This window comes from Dermochelys coriacea, chromosome 4 (genome assembly GCF_009764565.3).
Source record: "Dermochelys coriacea isolate rDerCor1 chromosome 4, rDerCor1.pri.v4, whole genome shotgun sequence".
NCBI classification, from domain to species: Eukaryota; Metazoa; Chordata; order Testudines; family Dermochelyidae; genus Dermochelys; species Dermochelys coriacea.
The window spans coordinates 108,780,453-108,803,869 of NC_050071.1; the positions used below are offsets into that span (position 1 = coordinate 108,780,453).

Here is a 23,417-nt window from a genome sequence, read left to right on the forward strand (position 1 = left end):
TCATTTAAATTGGATATTTTTTTTTTGCATTTAAAAAAATCTTTGATTTTATTTAAACAACAACAAGATTTTCTTTTAAAAATGAAACCTGTTTACAATGAAATCTGAATTGAATACAAAATATGATATTGGCCTAACCTTATCATAATTTCTTAAAGCTGTAGTTCTCAATCAGGGGTACGCATACCTCAGGGTTACGCAGAGGTCTTCCAGGTGGTACATCAACTCATCTAGATATTTCCCTAGTTTTACAACAGTTTACATGAAAAGCACTAGTGAAGTCAATACAAACTAAAAGTTCATACAATGACTTCTTTATATTGCTCGATATACTATATCAGGGTTTCTCAACCTGGGGGGTCATGATTTATTTTATAATTATATGGTAAAAATGATAAAGAAAGCAATTTTTCAGTAACAGTGTGCTGTGAAACTAAGACAAATCAGCTTCCTGAAAGTGGTACAGTAGTCTAGAAAGGTTGAAAACCACTGTCTTAAAACACTTAAATAAAAAATAAATATGCTGAATCCATGAGTCTCTATCAAAAACTGAGTTAAAGGCTACTTTTCTATATAAAGAAACAATTGGGGGGGGAAGATCCAACTTTTGAGGTCAAGCTTTATAAATATGGCACAGCAGGTCATGTACTGTATTGAGGGTTTGATACTGTGGGGGACCCAGGGTGCAAAAGGCTAACAAAGTCATCACAAATGTTGGAACAAGGTCCCTGACTCCAAGAGACACCATTACTTATCTCATCAGGATCATTTATTAAAACCTCCTGAGGGGTATTTTACTCCTACTTTACAGCTTCTCAATACCTGAGCTCCAATTGGTCAGTTGTCAAATAATGACTATTTATGACTCCACCCACCATACAAATGTACTCTGCGGCTCACAGGAAAACACTTATCTGCCGAGTAACTACCAGCCCGTTTCTGGATGGTCCTGGGCACTTCAAGTAAATGATCTTGCTCTGTTTTTCTTGCATGTGTACATAGAGATACAAACAAACACAAATACATTAATTTCTCAACCTTCTCCTTCTGTCTCAAAAAAAAAATTACAGTGCAAAAGGCATGTGGGTTACACAAGCAATTACACTTATCTAATTTTGTTAGTTTTTGTTTTTCTGTGGGTAGTGATGGGAATGGGGTGTGGCAATCGAGTTATGTTACAAGGGAGAAGGAGCAGAGTATGCAACCAGAAAGAAGCAACTCTGGTGTCAAAGCAAGACACTTGGAAGAAGGGACAACATTCTTCAGAAAGCAGTCTCCACTGTTGACTTTAACACCTGGGAACTGGAGAAAAAAATCCTACTGTGGCTGCAGGTTACAAAACAGACTCTCTTTGGGAGTATTTTCAAGAAATTTCTGTACCTCAGGTAAAAAAGGAACACATCCCAATGTAAACGGCAACAAAGATGCAAAACCTGGTTGTCAAAATGAAACATGAAAAATCTTCCTCAGAAGTCAATGACTTGGAAGATGATGTGGACACATGCCTGAACAATCTGGATCAACCGGTTAATAAATTTTTTTTTTTTTTGCACCATTCTTACGGACTGCCTACCATGTGGATTACTTATGAATTTCAAAATGTTTGTGTTCAACAACAAACTAACAAAGCAATTAAATTATGGAGTATTTATCAATTACATTTTACTGTTACTGCTGGACTTCTGAAATGATTTTTTTATTGCCCAATACAATCAGAGAGACTAGGTGAGGATTTCCTGTTTAAAAAGTAAAATTTTTTTAGGCATTATTCATTTTAACATTTAATTTTTTCCCCAAAATGTTTGGTATGTTCCTAAAGATCATGATTTAAACTAATTTAGATAACCATATGATTTATTATTTTCCTTATGAAACTGGGTTTAGAACATAAGAATGGTCATACTGGGTCAGACCAAAGGTCTATCGAGCCCAGCATCCTGTCTTCCAACAGTGGCCAATGCCAGGTGTCCCAGAGGGAATGAACAGAACAGGTAATCATCAAGTGATCCATCCCGTCACCCATTCTCAGAGTCTGGTAAACAGACAAGGGACACCATCCTTCCCCATCCTAGTTAATATCCATTTATGGACCTATCTTCCATGAACTTATCTAGTTCTTTGAACCCTGTTACAGTGTTGGCCTTCACAATATCCTCTGGCAAACAGTTCCACAGGTTGACTGAGCATTGTGTGAAGAAATTCTTCCTTTTGTTTCTTTTAAGCCTGCTGCCTATTAATTTGACACTTTAGACATAAAGGATTATGAATGTCCATCATCTACAGCGTCTACAACTTCAGTCACTTACTGATACCACCAATTCTGCATAATCAAACATACTTCAGACAGTGAATTACCTGTATCAAAAAAGAACTTTCATCATCCAATAAAGCCATGTCTGAGTTCACAATCAGGACCAGTAAATTCCAGCAAGATAAAAAGATTGCTGTCATAAATATAAAGGGAAGGGTAAACACCTTTAAAATTCCTCCTGGCCAGAGGAAAAACCCTTGCACCTGTAAACGGTTAAGAAGCTAGGTTAACTTCGCTGGCACCTGACCACAATGACCAATGAGGAGACAAGTTACTTTCAAAGCTGGAGGGGGGAAAAAACAAAGGGTCTGGGTCTGTCTGGATGAGGCTTCTGCCGGGGACAGAACAGGAATGGAGTCTTAGAACTTAGTAAGTAATCTAGCTAGATATGCATTAGATTATGATTTCTTTAAATGGCTGAGAAAATAAGCTGTGATGAATAGAATGGATATTCTTGTCTTTGTGTCTTTTTGTAACTTAAGGTTTTGCCTAGAGGGATTCTCTATGTCTTGAATCTAATTACCCTGTAAGGTATTTACTATCCTGATTTTACAGAGGTGATTCTTTTTACCTTTTCTTCTATTAAAATTCTTCTTTTAAGAAACTGAATGCTTTTTCATTGTTCTTAAGATCCAAGTGTTTGGGTCTGTGGTCACCTATGCAAATTGGTGAGGATTTTTACCACACCTTCCCCAGAAAGGGGGGTGCAAGGTTTTGGTGAGGATTTTTAGGGGAAAGACGTTTCCAAACAGCTCTTTCCTAATAAAAAACCCGGTTAGACATTTGGTGGTGGCAGTGAAAGTCCAAGGGCAAAAGGTAAAATAGTTTGTACCTTGGGGAAGTTTTAACCTAAGCTGGTAAAAGTAAGCTTAGGAGGTTTTCATGCAGGTCCCCACATCTGTACCCTAGAGTTCAGAGAGGGGAAGGAACCTTGACAATTGCTCATTTCATTTATGAAACAAAATTCTCCCTTTCACGTCATTCAGAACAAACATTTCATTGACACGGTTCAATCATTATGATCAGGCTATCCTCCACCCAGCAGAACAGACATCACTAGAAAGTTGCAGGATGGAGTATATGAAAAACAAACTCAACAGTGTGCAAAAAATACTGGCAAGATATGAATGGAGTAAAGTACACAATAATCCAGTAATATGTGCTTGTGTGACAGCAAAAGATGGAGTTGTATCAATTGTTTCTGCAAAACAGACATCAGAAAATGCCCATACAGCAAAATACTTCAAAGTAGCAGCAATAAAAACTATTGCAAACTCTGAACAGAAATTCAAGTGTTACGTGCATAGCTATGTCACAGACAATGGAGCAAAGATGAAAAAAAATCTAGAAGAAGATAATGAAGGGAACCTCTAACTTGTAACATATGGGTGCAGTGCTCATGTGATGCATCTTTTAGCCAAAGACAAAAGAGATGGAACTTTCACAGCCAAAGTAGTCAACATCAGACTAAACAGAAATGTAGAAGATATGCTCAATATACTGAAGCCTTTTTCCATAGTCTTGGACAAACTGCAGAACATTGCAGCTGTATTGCTAATGCTGTTGAAATTTGGAAAGAACACCAAGAGGCACTGAAGAAAGAAGTAGCCAACAACAAAGTTAAATTGCAGGCAGATGGATCAAGCACTGACTCCACCTCATTTTCTTGGCAATATTCTCATCCCAAAGTACCAGGCTAGATGCCTAACTGCTTAAGAAGATGCTGCTATCACATGGGCAACTAATAGTCACCCATAAATCGTGCCAACCATAATAAATTTCACAGCTGGAGGCGAACCATTCAAACAGTACATATTTGCTGATGCTTTAGAAAATGTTACTGGCTAAGCACCTGCAACCAGAGTTTGTTGAAGTGCTAATCAGCTTTTGACAGCAGTAGCCTCTTCTGCAGATACAGAAAGAATTTTTACTTCATTTGGACTAAATCATTCGAAGTTGAGAAATCGACTGGGACCTGAAAAAGCAGGAAAACATAGCTGTCTTTCTTTTCCAGCCTATGAATAAAAACAAGAAGGGAGGGGATGAGATCAACTAGTTTTAAAAGTCTGAAGGACAGCTTAAGTAACTGAAGGTACATCTACACTGCAGTTAAAAACCCATGGCTGCCCTATGCCAGCTGATTCAGGCTCACTGGGCTCAGGCTGCAGGGCTGTTTAACTGGTGTGTAGACTTTTGGGCTCAGGCTGGTATCCGGGCTCTAGGACCCTGTAAGATGGTAGGATCCCAGAGCTCAGACTCCAGGCCGATTACACAATCTACAATTACACAGCCTCACAGCCCAAGCCCTGTGAGCCCAAGTCAGCTGGCACAGACCAGCCTCAGGTTTTTAACTGCAGTGTACACATACCCCTAGGAAACTCATGTCTCATTTTCAAGGGATTTAGGCAAGTACGGAATTAAGCTCCAGTCACCTTCATTTAGGCATATTTTTGCCAGTCTGATCTGAAATAATCAGTTTAATCCACTGACTACAGTTAATCCTTCTGTTTAATAAATCATTTAATTGTAAATGTGAAACATTTTGATAAGAAAAGTTTATGTACCCAAAACATTTAAGGTTGTTTTGTTTAATAAAAATAAGTTTTACAGGTTTTGTGTGCTTGTTTAAATTCCAGTTACCATCCTAAAGCAGTTTGACATAAATCATGAGCAAAAGGTTAATTATCTTGTAGATACGCAATATATCATTCACTGTTTTCTAACATACAAAAAATGTACAATTAATAAGAAGCTAAAAATATTATGCTATATAATTGCTTAAATAAGTTTTAGTGTACCCTCATAAGTAGCAAAAAGATGTACTAAATCTAATTTAAAGGCTACAATTAGTCAAAATCATTAGGCCTTATCTACACTAAAGGGAAAAGTCGATCTAAGCTACGCATAGCTGAATAGCATAACTCAAAACGACATAGCTTAAATCTACTTACCGCGGGGTCCACACTACGTGAGGGGAGACCCTCTCCCGTCGACTTCCCTTACTCTTCTCCATTAGGTGGAATACAAGAGTCGATAGGAGAGCAATCGGCAGTGGATTTAACGGGTCTTTACTAGACTTGCTAAATCGACCGCTGATGCATTGATCACCACAGCATCAATCCTCCAGTAGGTGTAGACAAGCCATTAGAACATGCTGATTTACATCTACCAGTGAGAACACATCTTTCTTTGGAAAATAATTGAAGTACAAATGAAAGAGTTGATTAAAATTGATGATTTAAATGAAGGCTTTCCACGTGGAGATTTAAATCAATCCACCCTGCCCTGCGTATTGATGTGGACTACGGCAACTCACTTCTTGGCTGAGAAATAGGAATGGCTTTCTCTTGTGTTTTTGATATGTACTCTCTTCCAAGGACCAAGTGGACTGGTTTATCAAAGCTCCTAGTCCCAGAGGCAAAGATCCACATTTGGGCTTGAATTGCAATATGCTGTTGCTTGACTAACACATTGGCTCTGTAGAGTAGGGAAGGAAATCTGTGAGCGTTCCACAGAGAGGATAGTTGAACATGTATTTGCAAACTAGACTGTCCAGAGAAAATATATAGGACAGAGGAAGAGGACAGAGTCTTGTGGAAACCACACAGCAAGCTGGACATAGGATAAGAAGGCTCCTCCAAGTGAAACACTGAGGATACGTCTACATAACAAAGAAAAACCCATGGCTGGCCCATGCGAGCTGACTCAGGCTCACTGGGCTTGGGCTGTTTCAGTGCTGTGTTTTCATTCTGGACTTGGGCTGGAGTTCAAGCTCTGGGACCCACACACCTCTCAGGGTCCCAGAGCTCAGACTCCAGCCCAGAAGTTTACAAAACAATGAAACAGTCCTGCAGTCCAAGCCCCATGACCCCAAGTCGGCGGGAATGGGCCAACTATGGGTTTTTCTTTGCTTTGTAGACATATCCTGAATGAACAATTAGAGAGGCAGAAGGAGAACAAAGAAAGAACAAAGTTACAAAATCCAAGGGAGGACAAGGTTTCAAGAAGATGATCATGGTCAACTGTGTTTAAGGCAGGATCAAGAAGAATGAGTGTAATTGGTTAAAATTTTTGATCAAGAGGTTATTGGAGACTTTCAGAGCCATTTACGTGGAGTGCAAGGGCAGAAGCGGAACTGGATGGAATTAGAGGAAAGGGACTCCAGACAGCAGTCATAAATGATGCACTCAAGGAGTTCAGAAATTTAAGGAAGAAGGGAGACAGGGCAGTAGCTAGAGAAACAAGTGGGGTCACTTTTTGTTTGGTTGTTTTTTTAAGATGGAAGAGACTAAAACATGGTAGTATTATGAGGTGAAGGAGACTGAGAAAAGTGAGAAGTTAAGTAGAAAAGAAAGGGAAAACAGGAGTGTGAGCAATGGCGATGAGATGGGAATATGATTTCGTTCAAGTAGTGTAGTGTAATCTGTATGCAGAAAAGGCTTAGAATAATACAATTTTGTGCTTGAAAATTTCAAACACCAGAAGCAAGTTGGAAGCTTTCCCTTGTGAGTGGAAGAGCCTCCTTCTTTAGATACTTCATGTGTATCAACTATCAATTTCTGTAGAAAGCTTTAATTTTTTAAAAAAGTGTAAGTATTACCACTGAAAAGATAAGCTTTCAAATCCGATGACACTGTCATCTTCCTGAGTCTGCAGATTGATGGTCATAGCTCCTCTGCTGCTACACCTAACTGTTAAACTGCAATAGTTTGAAATTAACAAGACTTTACTAAATTTCACTACTGCTAGTAAGAATTCAGGCTACAATTCATGGAAGCACTTACACACATGCTGAAGTGCTATCCTGAATAAAGATGCTTCCCTGAATTGGGCCTTAGTGAGTAGCTTCACAAGGCACTAGAGACAGGCACCAGAGACAGACACCGGAGCTATTCAGCAAGGAAGGATGACCCTTCCAAAAAAAGAAAACAAAAAGGAAACAAAGCCTATGGCTACATTAGAGATCTTACAGTGGTGCAGTAAGCTGCTGTAAGCCAAGGGGTGAGAGCTCTCCTGTTCGTTTAATTACTCCAGCCTCCGTTAGCAGTGGTAGCTATGTTGGTAGGAAAGCTTTTCCTGCTGACATAGCACTGTCCACAATGACACTTATGTTGCCATAATTATGTAGGGCTAATTCACATCCCTGAGTGACAACTTATATAGACTTAAGCTGTGGTGTAGCCATAACCCAAGATTCATCCTCTACTTTCCAGCAGCCTATTGTACTTTATGTGGAGGCAGTTTCCATTCGAGTTACAACAGAAAGCGTGTGTTTGTCACTCAAGTCTACCTACTACTCACCAATACTCTTCCATTGTTTTTTTCAAATGTATCTCTAGGTCCAGTATAGCAGAATGAGGATGTTTAAATGCTATTTATTAAATAAATAATTTTTAAAAATACTTATTGTAAAGGGCTAATTTTCTAAAAAACGTGGACCATTACTTTTGCACTTCTCTATAAATTTGTGACTTCTGCATTTTTCTGAGACTAACCATTTTCTTCATTTTTAAATTTTTTTAGTCATGACAAAAAATAAGTAGCCTTAGCCATGACCTATGACAGAAAAGCAGAAAAAGTGTGCAATGAAGCCAGAAAGAAAGGAAGCATAATCAAAATCACAGACAAGATTATAACATTTTAAATTAAATAGAGAGCTGATCAACAATGCTATAATTAAATACAGAAAACAACAAACAACGCAGAACTGTTTTCTTCCTTCAGATTGCAATGGGTGTTTCTTAGGCTATGTCTACACTAGCACTTTTGTCGGCAAAACTTTTTTTGGTCAGGGGTGTGAAAAAACCCACACCCCTGACTGACACAAATTTCACTGACAAAAGCACCAGTGTGGACAGCACTATGTCTGCTGGAGATGCTCTCCCACCAACATAGCTATTGCCACTCGTTGGGGCTGGTTTAATTATGCCAATGGAAGAGCAATCTCCTGTCAGCATAGAACTTGCTCATCACCATAGTTTAATAGGCAAAACATAGGAGACTTGGGTTGCAGAGCAACTCTGACATTTGTTTAAACTAGTGGTTGCCAGTGTTAATCAAGTGCTGTTCTCTGTCTCAAGAAGAGCACAGAAAAAATGTATCTGGAGCAAGTCTCCAATGGAGATTTTATCGTATTAGTCCCTTACATATTTAATTTAGTCAGTACAATATTTTTACATTACAACATTCTATATAGTTTTTAAATTTTCCCATTTTGAAGATCCTTATGGGCATGGTCAAAGGTTACTTGAAATTAAATTGCTAGCTTCCCATCTGTGACACGGTGTATGAACCCCTCACTGGACAGCAAGGAGTTAAAGAGCAGATCTGCACAGAGGAGGACCCATGCCGAGCATGCTCTGCTTGGAGGTGCAATCTACAAGGGAAACACTCAATTAAGAGTGGACAGAGCAGGGAGGAGGATGGATTCTGGGAGCTCCAGAGCAGAAGGCAGCTACATACAAACTGAGTGGAGACATGCTGGAGAGTAGCAGCCCTTGTGGGACAAAGGGTGGGGGTAGGCAACCACCAGAACAGACTACAGAAGACAAGATGGAGGTAGGAAGTGGCCCAGGGAGGCTGACTCGAGGCAATCCAGGGAAGGCTGGTGGGGAGGCCTCACGGGGACATAGGTCAGAACCCGGTGGAGCGGGAGGGCCCATGTTCCTCTAGTCTTTCAACTGTAACCATTAGGCAGGGGGGGACTGCCATAGACCGTAACCACTGGGGGAGGGGGAACCACCAGAGACTGTAACCACTAGGTGGCAGACCCCGGGCCTGATCACACCATCCCCAAGAGTAATTTACAGTAACCAACTGTTCCACTATCACCTATCCCAAGTATATTTTTCATTGCATCCAGTAAAGTCAGCATAGTAAGCTATATAAGTTTCTGTTAACAATCAGCAATGATAGTGTTAATATTGGCATTTGTGGCCTCCTTTGTAAAGTGTATTTAATTTCTGGAGGTGATATATAAAGCTAAATATTAGTTAAGTCACTGGGATGTACAGATATGATTGCTTGAGCTGAACTGAGACAGTTCATGTCTCAAACTTGTCACAGGCTCCTGTAGTATCAGGAAGACAATGGACAGATTCATATTTAGATGATTTTTTTTCACCCCACAAAGCTAGAAGGTTAAGTTCTGCAGTGCAACTTTTCAACTACAGAATCATAGACTACACATGGCCCAAAACATATATTGAACTTGTCAACATCATAAATACTCAAACAAGGCAGGGATGTAATTATTTCCTTTGTATTCTATAAAAAAGTTACAATTGTTTAAGAGTTGGTGTAATTGGGAAAATCTCTGTGTTCAAAAAACCTCATCAGTTGTGTTTAGAACTTAAAGCTGAGAAAGATCTGTATTCTAAAGAATGTGCATCTCTCTAACCCTTCAATATCTGCTTTGCTAGGTAGCTATCAGCAGTGACTGTGAAACTCCAGAAGAGGGGGCAGGGAGAGAAATAGCTGGTTAATATCTTAATCATTCATATGAAATGGCTGGAAAATATCTGTAAATTAATTTCATACACAGGGAGTCCTGGTCCCAACTAATTATTTTGGTTAACTACTCTACTATCTCTCTACAGTCCTGAGATAAAATAAAATTAGGTTTTAAAAGCAGAGTTGTGATTAGGAAAGTTATTTTCAGTACACACACAAAAAAGTTAGCTGGAAAATTCCCAGTTCACCTCCACCAACCATGGAATGTTAGAAAAAATCTTTAATGCAAAAAGACTAAATGTTGGCAGAAGTGCTCAACATCATGGAAGGAAAAAAAAATGTTGGCTCAGAAAGCAGTTGGCCACAGGAGATTTGGTCAAAGGAGGAAGAAGAACCAGAACTCATCACTGGAAGACATCGCAACATATATAAAGAATTGACTAGTTGATTTATCTATCAAAAAGTAGAAGGGGAAAAAAAATCTGTCCCCCCCCATATGTTTGATTTTGCCCTATTTTCATTTCTCCAGCTCACTACAGTTCTGTCTTACTTTTGTTTGGGAAGCTGGAAAGAGGTGTTACATAAAAGAAAAACCAAATCATCTATGCAGATTAACTTGTATAGAGAAATAAAGAGATGGCCCCTGAAGGTTTCATGCCTGTTCTGCTGAGAGCTCTACAACTGCACTCTTCTTGACACCATATCTATCTGATTCTTCTGCCCCTTAAGAACTTACATGAAGGGAGTAGCATCCCTTCTGTTGCCACTGTAGCTCCACACTAGTAGCAATTAAAGTTATTAAAACTGATTAACCATGCAAATGATTACTCCCTTTTGGTTTTTCTTTCCATATTGTTCTGCACTGAACAAGACAAAAAACTATGTAATTCTAATGTCTTCCCTCAGTCTTCTGATTCTACATTTCTGGCAGGTGAGATAAAACACTGCTTCCACTTGTCAATAACAGCACACCTGAAAGGGAGCATGGCCCTGCAGCTAGAACACAGTTCAGAGAATCAGGTGACCAGGGCTCCAGTCCCATCTCTCCCATTGACTCTGCATGACCTTGGGGAATTTTCAACTTTTCTGCCTCAGTTTCCCCATTTATCAAAAGTGCTTTCAGATCTATGGCTGAGAATCACTGAATAAGCTCCAAGTACTACATATTCTGTTAGTGCAGATATTGGAAATTACATACAATGGCATAAATTCACAGTGGGCTTGAATATATCCCCTCCATTCTCCAACCCCCATTTTAAAGTTCCCTGCAGATAACAAAATTAGTACATACTAGAACTGCCCAAAAGTAGAAGCAGCTGCCCACCAGACAGAAACTAACATGTTTCTTAGCCCTGCTAAGCAAAACACCATTTTCTATGCCAGAGATGAGCAACTTTAAGGTAGACTAGGGCACAAAATCCACTAAACCCCTTTAGCAGCCACATAGGGATTTTTGTTTGTTTGTTTTTCAAAAAGATTGCACCAGGTTGCTAAGGTGCGCAGTCTTTTAGAAAAGCTGCTGTTGTCTCATATTGCTAGGCTTCACTTCCCCAACAGCACAGGCTCCGACTCTACCCCATGCCATCCAGTTCCAGTTACTGCCCCATTGGCCGACTGTTAGGAAATGAGAACCACATTTCCCCTATCCACCCATCAATGGGAAGGAAGTAACCAGAGCTGTGTAGCATCGGCAGCAGAGTGAAGCAGAATGCCATGTGTCAGGTCACACCATTCAAATCTAGCCCGAACACCCCTCCAACATACCAACAGGGAAGGATATTTGCTGTTACACTACTCAATTCTGGTTACTGCCTCCCCATTGGCCCCAACTCATCCACAGCCTGGAGAGTAGGGGGAGATAGGCTGGCCCCAATCAGACTGGCTGTGGGAGCTGGGAGCCAGTGAGAATGCAGTTAGAGCCAGGTGGCATGGAGAGAAGCCCCTTCCCTGTATGCGTGAAACTGGGGTTGGACAGTGGCATTGCAACCGAGTCCCTGGGCTTCTGCTCCACCACACCCCACACTTTAAGCACTGTGTCTGGTGCTCAGATTGGGTGGGCCTAGGAGCTAATTGGGTAGGCTGGGGTCAACCCTGCTCAGCCTCCCATTCATGAGAATATTTTCACCAGCTGCCTCTGGGCAGACCAAATAAAATGATTTGGCAAGCCAAATTTGTCTCCCCAGGTTGCCATTTACTCATCCCCATTCTACGCAGTGCCTTTTCCCAAACTTAAGGTGGGTATATGAAACTGACTAGGCTTTTGTCAAATTTCAGTCTGAGTTTGAGGTTCATGGTCTGCAAAATTGCTGCATACAGGAGTTGCGGCACAGGTGTAAACTTAGGGCTTGTCTACAGAGAGACTTAGCAAAAGGCAAGCCAGGCTGTAACAGTTCATCACACTAGCCTTCTGTGCACTAAGTCGATCTATTGCCTTTCACTAAAAATTGAGTAGAACTTTCGTTCCAAATAGCAGGAGGTCAAAGTACACTACGGAACTTTTAGTGCACTGCAGTAGGGTCTACACAGATACTTAGTATGCGGCAAGCTAGTTTACTGTTAATGCACACTTTGGTTTGCCATGCACTAAGTCTCTGAGTGGACACACTCTTAGATGAGGAAAGGGAGGCCAAAATCTTCTATACACCAGTCAGGGTTATCCAAAAGGATTCTCAGAAGGGGTTGCTTTAAAGGTGGCACACAGAAAAAAGATGAACTGCTGAGGGTGAAGATTGAAAATGGGTTTATTTTGGTGACTTATTAACAATTATAAATAACTGGAGTAACAGTGAACACACTCTGGCAAAAAACCCCTCCTACACACATTTCTGAATCCCTCCTCTGAGATACATAAAAATGAAATGAACACACAGATGTATCATCTCATGCAGTGTATTTAAACATGACTGTTTGCCAAACACTCTGCTGTGAGGCCCCTACAAAACTTGATAGTGATTAGGCGGCTAGCGTACTGACACCACTGCCTATTCCATCTATCTATATTCACCTGTTGTCTCTTGTCATGTACTTCAATTGTAAACTCTTTGGGGTAGGGACTGTCTTTTTGTTCTGTTTGTACAGCACTTAGCACAACAAGATCCTAGTTCATGACTGGAACTCTTACATACTATAATAATACAAATAAATGAATAATACATATTAATAAATCAATTTGTTAACTAGAGCTACTCAGTATTATCCACCCAACTCTTAGTATTGTTTACACATTAGTTTTGATTAATTTAAGACCATCAGCAACAAGTTTTCAAAGTAGCATCGTGAATTGGCATTATATTGAAAATTGCAAAGCTAAAATAATTCTGTGGGTGTTTTATACCTTGATTAACCAGGGTTCTCAAGTTTGAAGATACTGTTTAAATGTGGTTTCTTACAAACCACCCATATCATCATATTACAGAGTGGGGCGGGGGAAGGGAGAGCGGGGGAAAGGGAGTTTACCCCCCTGCATGAAAGGCCAAAGAAAGACAAACGTTTTTATTTGATTTAACTGTATATTGTTGAAGAAGCCAGATGTTTAAGTTAACAGGGAGGAACATTAAATCCTAGTCTTCGCTACAAAAACTGTTATTCAAAAAATGTTTGATAAAGGTATTGAAGAATGAAATTAACTAACATGCTGCTGACCACAATTCTGCATCAGTGTAGTCTAGGACAAATCATGTCCAGTATTATGTCAGCTAACCATGATTAAATGATGACTAGATGTTGAACACAATTTATCCTTGCTACACTGACCACAGTCATGGTTGGTTTCACGTCAGCTAATTTGATTCTTCACACCAGTAAAGATTTCATATTCTAAAGTTATGTAGTGAAGAAAAGCCCCAAGAAAATATAAAACAGGACACAGCATTACCAAGATGGATAACAATGTGTAAAAGAAACATTTTAAAGTGTGTTTATATGAAATGGTATGATCATTACAAATATGTCATCTTGTGTGTATTTTAATCCCTTTCTGTTTATTTTTTTGACAAAACCGGGTTTGAAATTTACAAATATGGGTTTGAAATTTACTGTTCTTAGATTCAATAATAGTATAATGATTATTGAACAGTGACTCTCAATAATTTCCTCCTTAAATAAATGGATCAGCGATTGGACAGGTGATTTTTTTTGCTTGCCTATTTGTTTTTTGATTTTTGTTGCTTGCCTATTTCATAGCCTATTCCTCTGCATCATATAAACTTGCTTACAGAAATTGTGTGTAAGAATCAATATTACCTATGTCTTAGTACACATATGAAAGCTTATTGTGAATTTCTTAATATTGTATAAAGAAAAGGAGTACTTGTGGCACCTTAGAGACTAACAAATTTATTAGAGCATAAGCTTTCGTGAGCTACAGCTCACTTCATCATCCGATGAAGTGAGCTGTAGCTCACGAAAGCTTATGCTCTAATAAATTTGTTAGTCTCTAAGGTGCCACAAGTACTCCTTTTCTTTTTGCGAATACAGACTAACACGGCTGCTACTCTGAAACCTGTCTTAATATTGTATGATGACCTTCCACGGTGGAACATCAATCACTGAGCAAATTCAAGTAAGAGGTCAATTTTATGTTGGAAAAATGTACAGCTTTATTAGAATATAAACACTTAAAATTCACATAAAAATTTGTTAACAGATTTATGCATTCACCCTGAAGTAGGTGACATTTTTTGCTGTTAACCTAAGTAGTGGGAACAGATGAGCACTGGTTATATTTAAGTTAATGAACATTACAACTGTTCCTTTCAGCTAATTTAATCAAAGTATTTTTTTTTAATTGAAAACCCACTTGCATGTTCAACTATGCCTTTCCTGTAAAATGCTTCTTGGGAGCCAACAATTTAGTATATTATAGTAACATATAGATCAATTAACGAAGTGCTTATAATTAATTTCAAAGGACTTGGGATGAAGAGTACTGTAACAGAGCAAGAGCATACTGCAACCATAGCATTAGGCTTGGAAATGTTGATTATTTTTTTTTAGACAGATAATATCAATGTTTATTTTTAAGCATTTTTTTTATTTTTAATCTATTTAAATTTTCAAAGTTGTGGGAAATTATTTGGGGGGAGACAATTATTTAGTGACTGTAGACGCAGATTAAAAAAGCTAAAGCTTTACAAACATTAAAAACAAATTGTCAACATTACATGTCAAAATATACAGAGGAAATATCCTTAAATCAAACTTTAATAAGTTCTCAAGCAGCATTTTTCTTACTTTGCCTATATGTAAATTTTGATTCTCATCAATAGAAATATTTTTTCATCAGTTTCTGTGTGTGTACAATGAAACTGACTTTTACTAACATTTACTGATAAAAGCCTACATAAAGTTCTGCTTCGCACAGTTTTCTTCTGAAGATGAAATCAAATTATGTACTGGATAAATTACAATCCAAGAGATATAAGAATGTATTGCATAGTCTGAAATATTTATGATGTTTATATAATTTACATCTTAGGACATCTAAAAGCACAGCTTCTTTCTTTCTTCCTTCCTTCCCTCTTCAACCACTGCTCTCCACCAAAGCAAAGTAAACGTTAATTATTATTGACTATATAGTTTAGTACTAAAACTTTGAACATGAAGACCTAATATCTTTGTAAACCACTCCAGTTAGAGACGTTTCTCCTTCTTTCCATATTTCTCTTTTAGTACAATACCATCTTGTTAATTTTTACTAATGTCGAAGAACACTATAGTGAATTAATTGTTCTATTGCTAATTTGAAAAAAGTACTCTGATCTCTTATTTTGAAAAGTGCAATTTTCTTTAAATAATTTATTATACTTCATAATGTACTACAGTACATTTTGTAAAAATAAGTCTTATATCTCTAAGACTTCATTATTATATTATAGAATTTTTTGCTAAGAAATAAAGAGATGGCCCCTGAAGGTTTCATGCCTGTTTTGCTGAGAGCTCTACAACTGCACTCTTCTTGACACCATATCTGTCTGATTCTTCTGCCCCTTAAGAACTTACATGAAGGGAGTAGCATCCCTTCTGTTGCCACTGTAGCTCCACTCTAGTAGCAATTAAAGCTATTAAAACTGATTAACCATGCAAATGATTACTCCCTTTTGGCTTTTCTTTCCATATTGTTCTGCACTGAACAAGACAAAAACTATGTAATTCTAATGTCTTCCCTCAGTCTATTTGATGCATGTCAAATAAAAGATGTACAGATTAGTGAAGTTCTACATACTACCATAATCTGAATAAAAACAAGATATTTGTTTTTAAGTCATTCTACTCCTGCATTGGACACTGCAGTCCTTTTCGCGGCAATTAAATAATTGTCATAGAGGATTTAGGGCAATGAATAAGGAGCAAATGCAAACACACTAAAAATCAAAGATAATATTTTCATACAACAATCCTTAATAAAACACTGGAAAAAAAATGTGTTTAGAACTACCTCAAAGATTTTCAAGGATTCCCCAAAGGTTTCTCAATAGCGAAATTAAGAACAGTAATGCTTATGATTTATATGTTAATACTTCCTTCTTGTGTGACTTTTACTCATTTGACCATAAATGATCTTTTAAAAACAACCTTCTAGACTATATGGATGTTTATACTGTATGCACACATATACAGTTTTACTATTCTCAAATCTTAGCCATAAAGTTTAAACCTAGAGTGGCAGGCACATCTCCCTCCTCCCTTTCATTGCTAAGCTCATTGCACAGCTGTTTACAATTGCTGTCTGGAGTTACTTTCCTCCAATTCCACCCTAGACCCTCTTCAGTCCATCTTCTATGCCTTGCACTCCACTGAAATTGCTCTTGCCAAAGTCTCTAATGACCTCTTCCTAGCTAAAGCTCAGAACCAGTACTCCTTGACCTTTCAGCTGACTTTGACATGCTCTTAATTGAAATATTGTTCTCCCTTGGTTTCCATGACAGTCCTCTTCTGGCTCTGCTACTTCTCTAATTGCTCCTTTTGCATATCCTTATCCACCCTCCAACTTTCAATGGCAGTTCCCCAGAGCTTTGTTCTCGGTCCCTCTTCTCTCTTCCTTCTACATCTTTTCTCTGGGTAATCTCATTCACAACCACAAATTCACTACCATCTCTATGCTGACAATTCACACAGCTTCTTCTCTACTCCTCTCTTTCTCCTCTAAATAAATGCCTTTTGTCTACACTAAAATCTCAGCCTCTCTCGCTGACATCTCCGCATCCTCAACATGGCTAAAACAAAGCTTCTAGTCTTCCCCACCACAGTCCTTCCTGCTTCTTTCCTGGCTACTATGGACAACACCACCATCCTGCCTGTCACTCAGGTTCATAACCTCAGTGTCATCTTTGAGCTGGACCTCCAGGTTATGTCTAAATCTTGCTGAGTACTTCTCCATAAGGTCCTAAGATATAATTTATTCTATTAATCCACAGAGCCAAAACTTTCACCCAGCATCCCAATTACTGCATTATCCTACTCTCTGGCCTTGAAAAATGCTATTTTGCTCCACTCATATTAATTAAGAATGTTGCTGCAAAGACCATTTTCCTAGCACGGCACTTCGACCATGTCACCCCTCTCTCTTCATTTCTCGATAGGCTCTCTTCTTCTCTACTGAATCAAACATTAGCTGCTTGTCTTCACTTTTAAGGCCCTTCATGGTCTGTCTCCACACTACCTATTAACTCATATATGCCACAGAGACATCAGCTCCTACCTCCAATCAACGCATTATTCCAGCCACTATCCATTCGCTTGTTAAATTTTGTAAACACCTTTGATGCTTTCTCATATGCTGTCCCTCATGCTTGTGAGGAACTCCCTGTAAACATCTGCAAAAACTCATTCATTCTCTACTACGCTCTCTTTGGTCAGCAGCCTATGTCACCATGTGGCACACAAGTTTGCTGTACAAGATGTGAAAAATTCTTCCTAGATGGGTTGCCATGGCAACTGAGCTATTGCTCCAAGGTAGATATGTGCAAGCGGCTCGGGGCCATAAAACCAGAAGATTCCAGAAGAATAAACTCTAGAAAGGCTGGAACCAAATTTATCTTATGCATTCACCAACCATCTGCCATACACCATCTCCAGGAGATTCATGTAGTCCCATGTTACCTGCTTGGCCTCAAGGGACTCTAAATTCCAAAAGACTGAAGAGAACCTGAACAGTGATATTGCTGCCAAAGCTGACTACTGTAAGAAATGGAGACAAATCAAGTACATGAAACACTGCATCAACATACTACCTCCTACATCATGCTGAGAGCCAACTTGAGCTTAAATATGTTTTTGCATGGTCAGAAGTTGGCACATGTTCTAAAACCAGTGTATCAAAGGGTCACTCTAAATCACACTTATACACAAATGCCACCTCACTGAAGTAGTTCAAAAGATCAAGAGCAGAAACTGTCTTCTGAAACTAGTAGTTTCCTCTTGAGGAGTCAATGCGCTATGTGGTTTGGGGCTCACCATATGCTACTGAGTTGGAGAATGTTGTGCCCGTTTGGTTAAGCTCTGCACATGCTACACTTGCAGACAAACAACTCAATCATACCATGAGAATTATTACTAGGCATACTCAAGACAACAAAACTTGTATGTTTTCCAATCCTAGCCAAAAATCCCCAACCTAACAGCTAGCATCACAATATAGCCAATAAACTGATCAGGGTGCAAAGTACCTTTATCAAGACACCAAGATATAGCAAATGAATATATATGGGATGTACCCAACTGCATAGCAGAAATCTTATCTGGACAGTGCTGCACACTCTCTATCCAACTGATATCATCCTCAGCTCACCGTGGTGATCAGAATTAAGAGAGAACGTTTCCCACCGCCTGTAACTCTCACATCATCACCAGGCTGGATGAACAGCAACCTGACTTTGGGCAACTATGCCACCTTTGGAGACAGTTTAATAGGTCCAGGTGTGGCAGGGTTTGCTATGCCAAGACAGACCATGCCTAGGGCATCAAGGACAGCCCTCTGTGCACCTTTAATGCTGTGTAGGATGCTGCATACATGTGGGATGGCTGCACTTTTTGTGTTGGATTCCCCAGAGGTCTTCCTATAGTGAACACTGCTGCCTCAGTGGCCACTTACTGGCTCAAAACCATTTAGCTGTTTTGGTGTAGGTTTGTTTTTTAAAAGCTTGACTTGCTCACATGCAGTCATGTGCAAACTCTCCCTCTGTAAATACATGTAGTGTGTGTGTGTTTGTGTCACACTCTTTTTGTGATACCTACAAAAAACTTGACTATGGAAATGCTGCTGGTGTACTAATACCACTGCCTATCATGCTGACCAATACTGTCTCATTGTTTCCTTGTACTCCCCCCATCTGTCTGTTTATAGCCATCTTGTCTTATGCTTAAAATGTAAGCTCTTTGAAACATGGACCGTCTCTTTGTTCTGTGTTTGTACAGCACCCACGTACAATGGCGTCCTGGTCCATAACTAGGGCTCCTAAGCACTACAGTAACAAATAAATAATAAATCTTCCAATATTACTTGTATAATTAAAAACTGTATAACCATACATTATTCACACAGCTAAGTCTATGAAAAAACAAGCTCATATTATTGTTACCCCATCCTCCTCTGTTTGCTTATATCACCCTTCTGTTTCATCTTGTAAACAAAACTGTAAGATCTTTGGTGGAGGAACTGTCTTTTGCTATGTCATATATTTGTATGAGGCTTATCACAATGGGTTCCTGACCTAATTGGGGCCTTTAGGTACTTCCATAACACAAAATTGCTCAGAATGAAGGTTTCTTACTGAATCTATGCATCTCTAATAGCTGACATTTTCATTAATACTTCATAGCCTTAAAGTGATTAACGTTTTCCCAGTCATTCACATTCTGCAGAAAAGAATATTACAATATTCTGTCTAAAGAAAAGGAGTACTTGTGGCACCTTAGAGACTAACAAATTTATTTGAGCATAAGCTTATGCTCAAATAAATTTGTTAGTCTCTAAGGTGCCACAAGTACTCCTTTTCTTTTTGCGAATACAGACTAACACGGCTGCTACTCTGAAACCTGTCAATATTCTGTCTATAAATTATCCATTTCCATTAGTAAAATATTTTTGAGAATAAGACATTTTCAATTACTTGTCTGCTACATTTCTAACACATTTTTCATTCTCTCTCTCTCTGCCCCTGAAGTGAGTAATTTAGGTTCAATCATAATAATGACTATATACTTCACTATTCCGATAAAAATGTACTTGAAATAAAATGGGCAGAGTCTATAACTTTGTGTAGATAAGAAACCAGGTATGTTTGGCCATCCTGGAAAAAAACTTCTGTGGTGAAGTGCTAACCTCGCTATTTCATGAACAGGTTACTGGCACAAGTGAATAGATGCATGCAGGTTTATTTATTGTAATTTAAGTTTTAGCATTCACAGTTTTCATAGAAAGATTGTTTTTATAGAAAGACATTCAACTTGTACTGTCTAGAAAACAATCACTTATATGCTTTGTCTAGCAATCTCAGTGTGACTAGAAATTGCAAGCCACCATTGAAAAATTTTCACTTATTGAAGGATGCATCAGATTTTAATTTTAACATATCCACACTGAAAACAGGATATAACATTGCATAACATTAGTATAACATTGCTAATTCAAAACTAGAATATAATACTGCTAATCCACAAACCTAATAATTCTCACAAAAAACAATCAGCTCATTCCACTTTAAAATATGAAATATTATAAATCATAGCAAACTCAACTACTGCTATCAAAATTTAGTCATCTGCATTTAGCAAGGTTCTACCAGATAGCAGTTCCTGAGACCATCATTCAATATACTAACATACACTCCTCAACACAATAAAGCCACACCTGTTAATAAATTTTAGCATGTCTTTTAAAGTTTACCTGTGTGATAGAAATATGTTTGAAGTGATTATCCATAATAATAATAAATGATTCAGGGTCTCAGGTAGTAACAAATGAACTCCCACCTTTAATAAGTACAGTATTAGGATTCAGGGAGTAACAATGAACTCCCTCCTTTAATAGGAATTAGTAAATTTATACAGGTTTTGATCAATACAACCAATTTTAGAATCCTCAAATGCACACAGTCTTTTCTGTTCTCATGTTATAGCACAATGTACTTTCTTCTCTCCTACTATTAGCATGGTTTTATCATTCATAAGACATTTTCTAGGATTACGAATTAGTCAAAATGTAGTACATATCTACTAAGAGGAGACAGGTTGACACAGACCCGAGAGCATTATTGACAACAGTTTGCTAATCAACAAGCAAAGAAAATAACTGTCAAATGATCAGACAATTAAACAAAATGAACATAAACTGCAATACAATTCATCTATAACTAACCCCACAGCAACATTTAAAACTAACATTTTAAAGCACTTTTTTGTCTTGTTCCCCACAATCTTAGAACTCTAAATAGTGCCATCCAGAAACTGTAACAAACACCTGCTGCCTTAAAGAATATTAAATAGGAAAAATGAGCAACAGCAGCAAGCTCCATTTGAACATGAAAGAAACAAGGCAACATCCAGGCAGCAGCTTAGATCTTGTTTTCAACAATCAAGATTAAAAATGAAACCACCATTGAGGCCAAAATGAAACAAGAAAAATATTATAATGCCATTTTTGCCAAGAGAACAAAAGCAACAACCACCAACCCCACCCCAAACAGGCTGCTGGCCTCTCTAACCACATAGCCATAGCTGGAGACAATATAATCTCATGGGGAAAAGAGTACTTTGTGTGTTTGTGACATTCACTGTGAAAATATCAAACTAAGTCCACAACGTAAAGATACCCAGCAATATTCTTACCAATCAGGATTTTGTTTTGAACAAACAGCTGGTGAGCAGACATGGCCTGCTATTGTACTTGCAAACCCATCCCTCAAGATTCAGTGTGTGTTCAGTGGAGTGGACGCAACTACACAGTGTGACCCAAGACTGGGGGCATGGTGCCTGCTATGTGCAGTGTAACTCAAGATGTGGCAGAGGTCTGCAAAACGGCTGCTGATGCACCCTAACACTAGAGTGAATCTACCATTATTACCTAAAAGCAGCTGATTAGGAGTATGCTACCGTTTACCATGACACAGTTTACAGGTGGATGGCCATTATTCAGTATGACCCAGTGGCGTTAATGGGGATGGCAAGTAGTTTTCATGCTGAGTCAATGTGGAGCAGATGGAGTGGGAAGGCTGCTATTCTTCTGCTGGGAGGGAGGCAGCTAAGAATATTCACTTGTAATATAGAGAATGGTGAACAGGCAGGGAAAGGGGAACTTCCACCCACTTCTGCAAGAGAGCAGGGGTCTTGCTTGGGAGGAGACTGTTCCTACTGAATGGGACCTAGAGCCTGGTGAATTCAGCGCAGCCCGGCGCGCGGGGAAGGAATGCTCTGCCCCCTCTCAGCGCGCCCCGCTAGAAAGGAGGAAGGCACCAGGCGGCTTTCCCACCACAAGACAGAAGCCTTTGTCTGGTGCCCCAGGGCCGGTGGCTGAGGGGGCCTCCGCCGGGACCCGGGCTGGGAAGCCCCACGAACAGGTACCCACCGTGGGGGTGGGGGAGAGAAGAGTGTGTCCGGCACCGAGCCCACTCCCCCGTCCCGCCTGGGATTTGGGGATCTCGGCCCTCCCTGGACCCGCCCCCAGACTATCCACCTGGGGATCCCGGCCTATCACCCGGGGGCCTTCTCCGGTGCAGCCGCCTGGGGGGTCCCAGCCCCCGAGGGTCTGTGTCTCGTGGCCTACCCCGGATCGCCCGGCTAGGAGCTCCCGCCTCCGCGGACTGGGGACGGGGAGGCAGCAGGGCCGGGGGACGACGGTGGGTGGACCCCAGTGCCCGCGGAAAGGGATCGCGCCCGGCCCGGCGCTGCGAACCCCCCGCACTTACCCTGTCACAACAGGCGCCATCTTCCACAAACTCTCGCCAAAACTCCTACTCTCGCGAGACCTGCCGCCTCCTCCTCCTCCTCCTCCCCGGGCCGAGTGCGCGCGTGCGCGGGCCCGTGAGACACACACGCGGTCGCGGAGGGGAGAGAGTGGGGGCGCGCGCCGCCCCCTCATCCCGGGTTCTCCCCTCAGACACAACAGCAGCCGCAGGCGTGGGAACCTGCCCAAGACTCGCGAGAACTCCAGCAGCGGCCTGCCAGGCACTAAGGGAGAAGCCAGACTAGTATCGCGAGAACAAAGTGAAGGCCGGGGGGGGGGGCGGGGGAGATTCCCTCGCTGCCGCGCTGCGCGTTTGTGGTCCTTGTTTCTCTGAATCTCCCTGAGCCGGCGGCGGGCGAGGAATAAACCGGTCGGGGGAGAGGTGCGGTAGGGACCGTTTGCGTGGGGCAGTCAGGCGCTGGCCCGCAGGCAGGGAGCGGTTCCCTAGCGCGCCTCTGCCTCTTGCCGGCGCGCAACGTGCCCGGCCGCGGGGCTGGCAGCGCTGCTGCGGGGCGTGGAGCCGCTCCGGCCTGCGCGCGGCGTGGGCAGGAGTCGTGGGAGCAGGCACGGCCTTCGCTCCAGCGCCGCCCTCTCCGCGGGGCGGCACGGCCCAGCCCGGCTCGGGCAGCCGCCCGCCGTAGGAGGTTGCACGCTAGGTGGCCGCTGACGTTCTAGCTCCTGGCGGCCCGTCCGTCTCCCCTGCCCGCCACCCTC

At 40.5% G+C, this 23,417-nt stretch overlaps 1 protein-coding gene across 3 annotated transcripts in view; it reads right to left on the reverse strand.

Moving 5' to 3' along the window:
- The window catches only part of RBPJ (recombination signal binding protein for immunoglobulin kappa J region), a 90,156-nt gene extending 67,247 nt beyond the window's left edge, over positions 1-22,909 (reverse strand). The window contains exon 1 of one of the 3 annotated variants that reach the window (XM_038399482.2): positions 22,666-22,909. In XM_038399482.2, the coding sequence (XP_038255410.1) occupies positions 22,666-22,838 (173 nt within the window). In that variant the 5' untranslated portion in view covers positions 22,839-22,909. The remainder of the gene's footprint in view (positions 1-22,665) is intronic. The other 2 variants (XM_043514048.1, XM_043514050.1) reach the window with 2 other exon arrangements.
- Between the last annotated feature and the right edge of the window lie 508 nt (positions 22,910-23,417).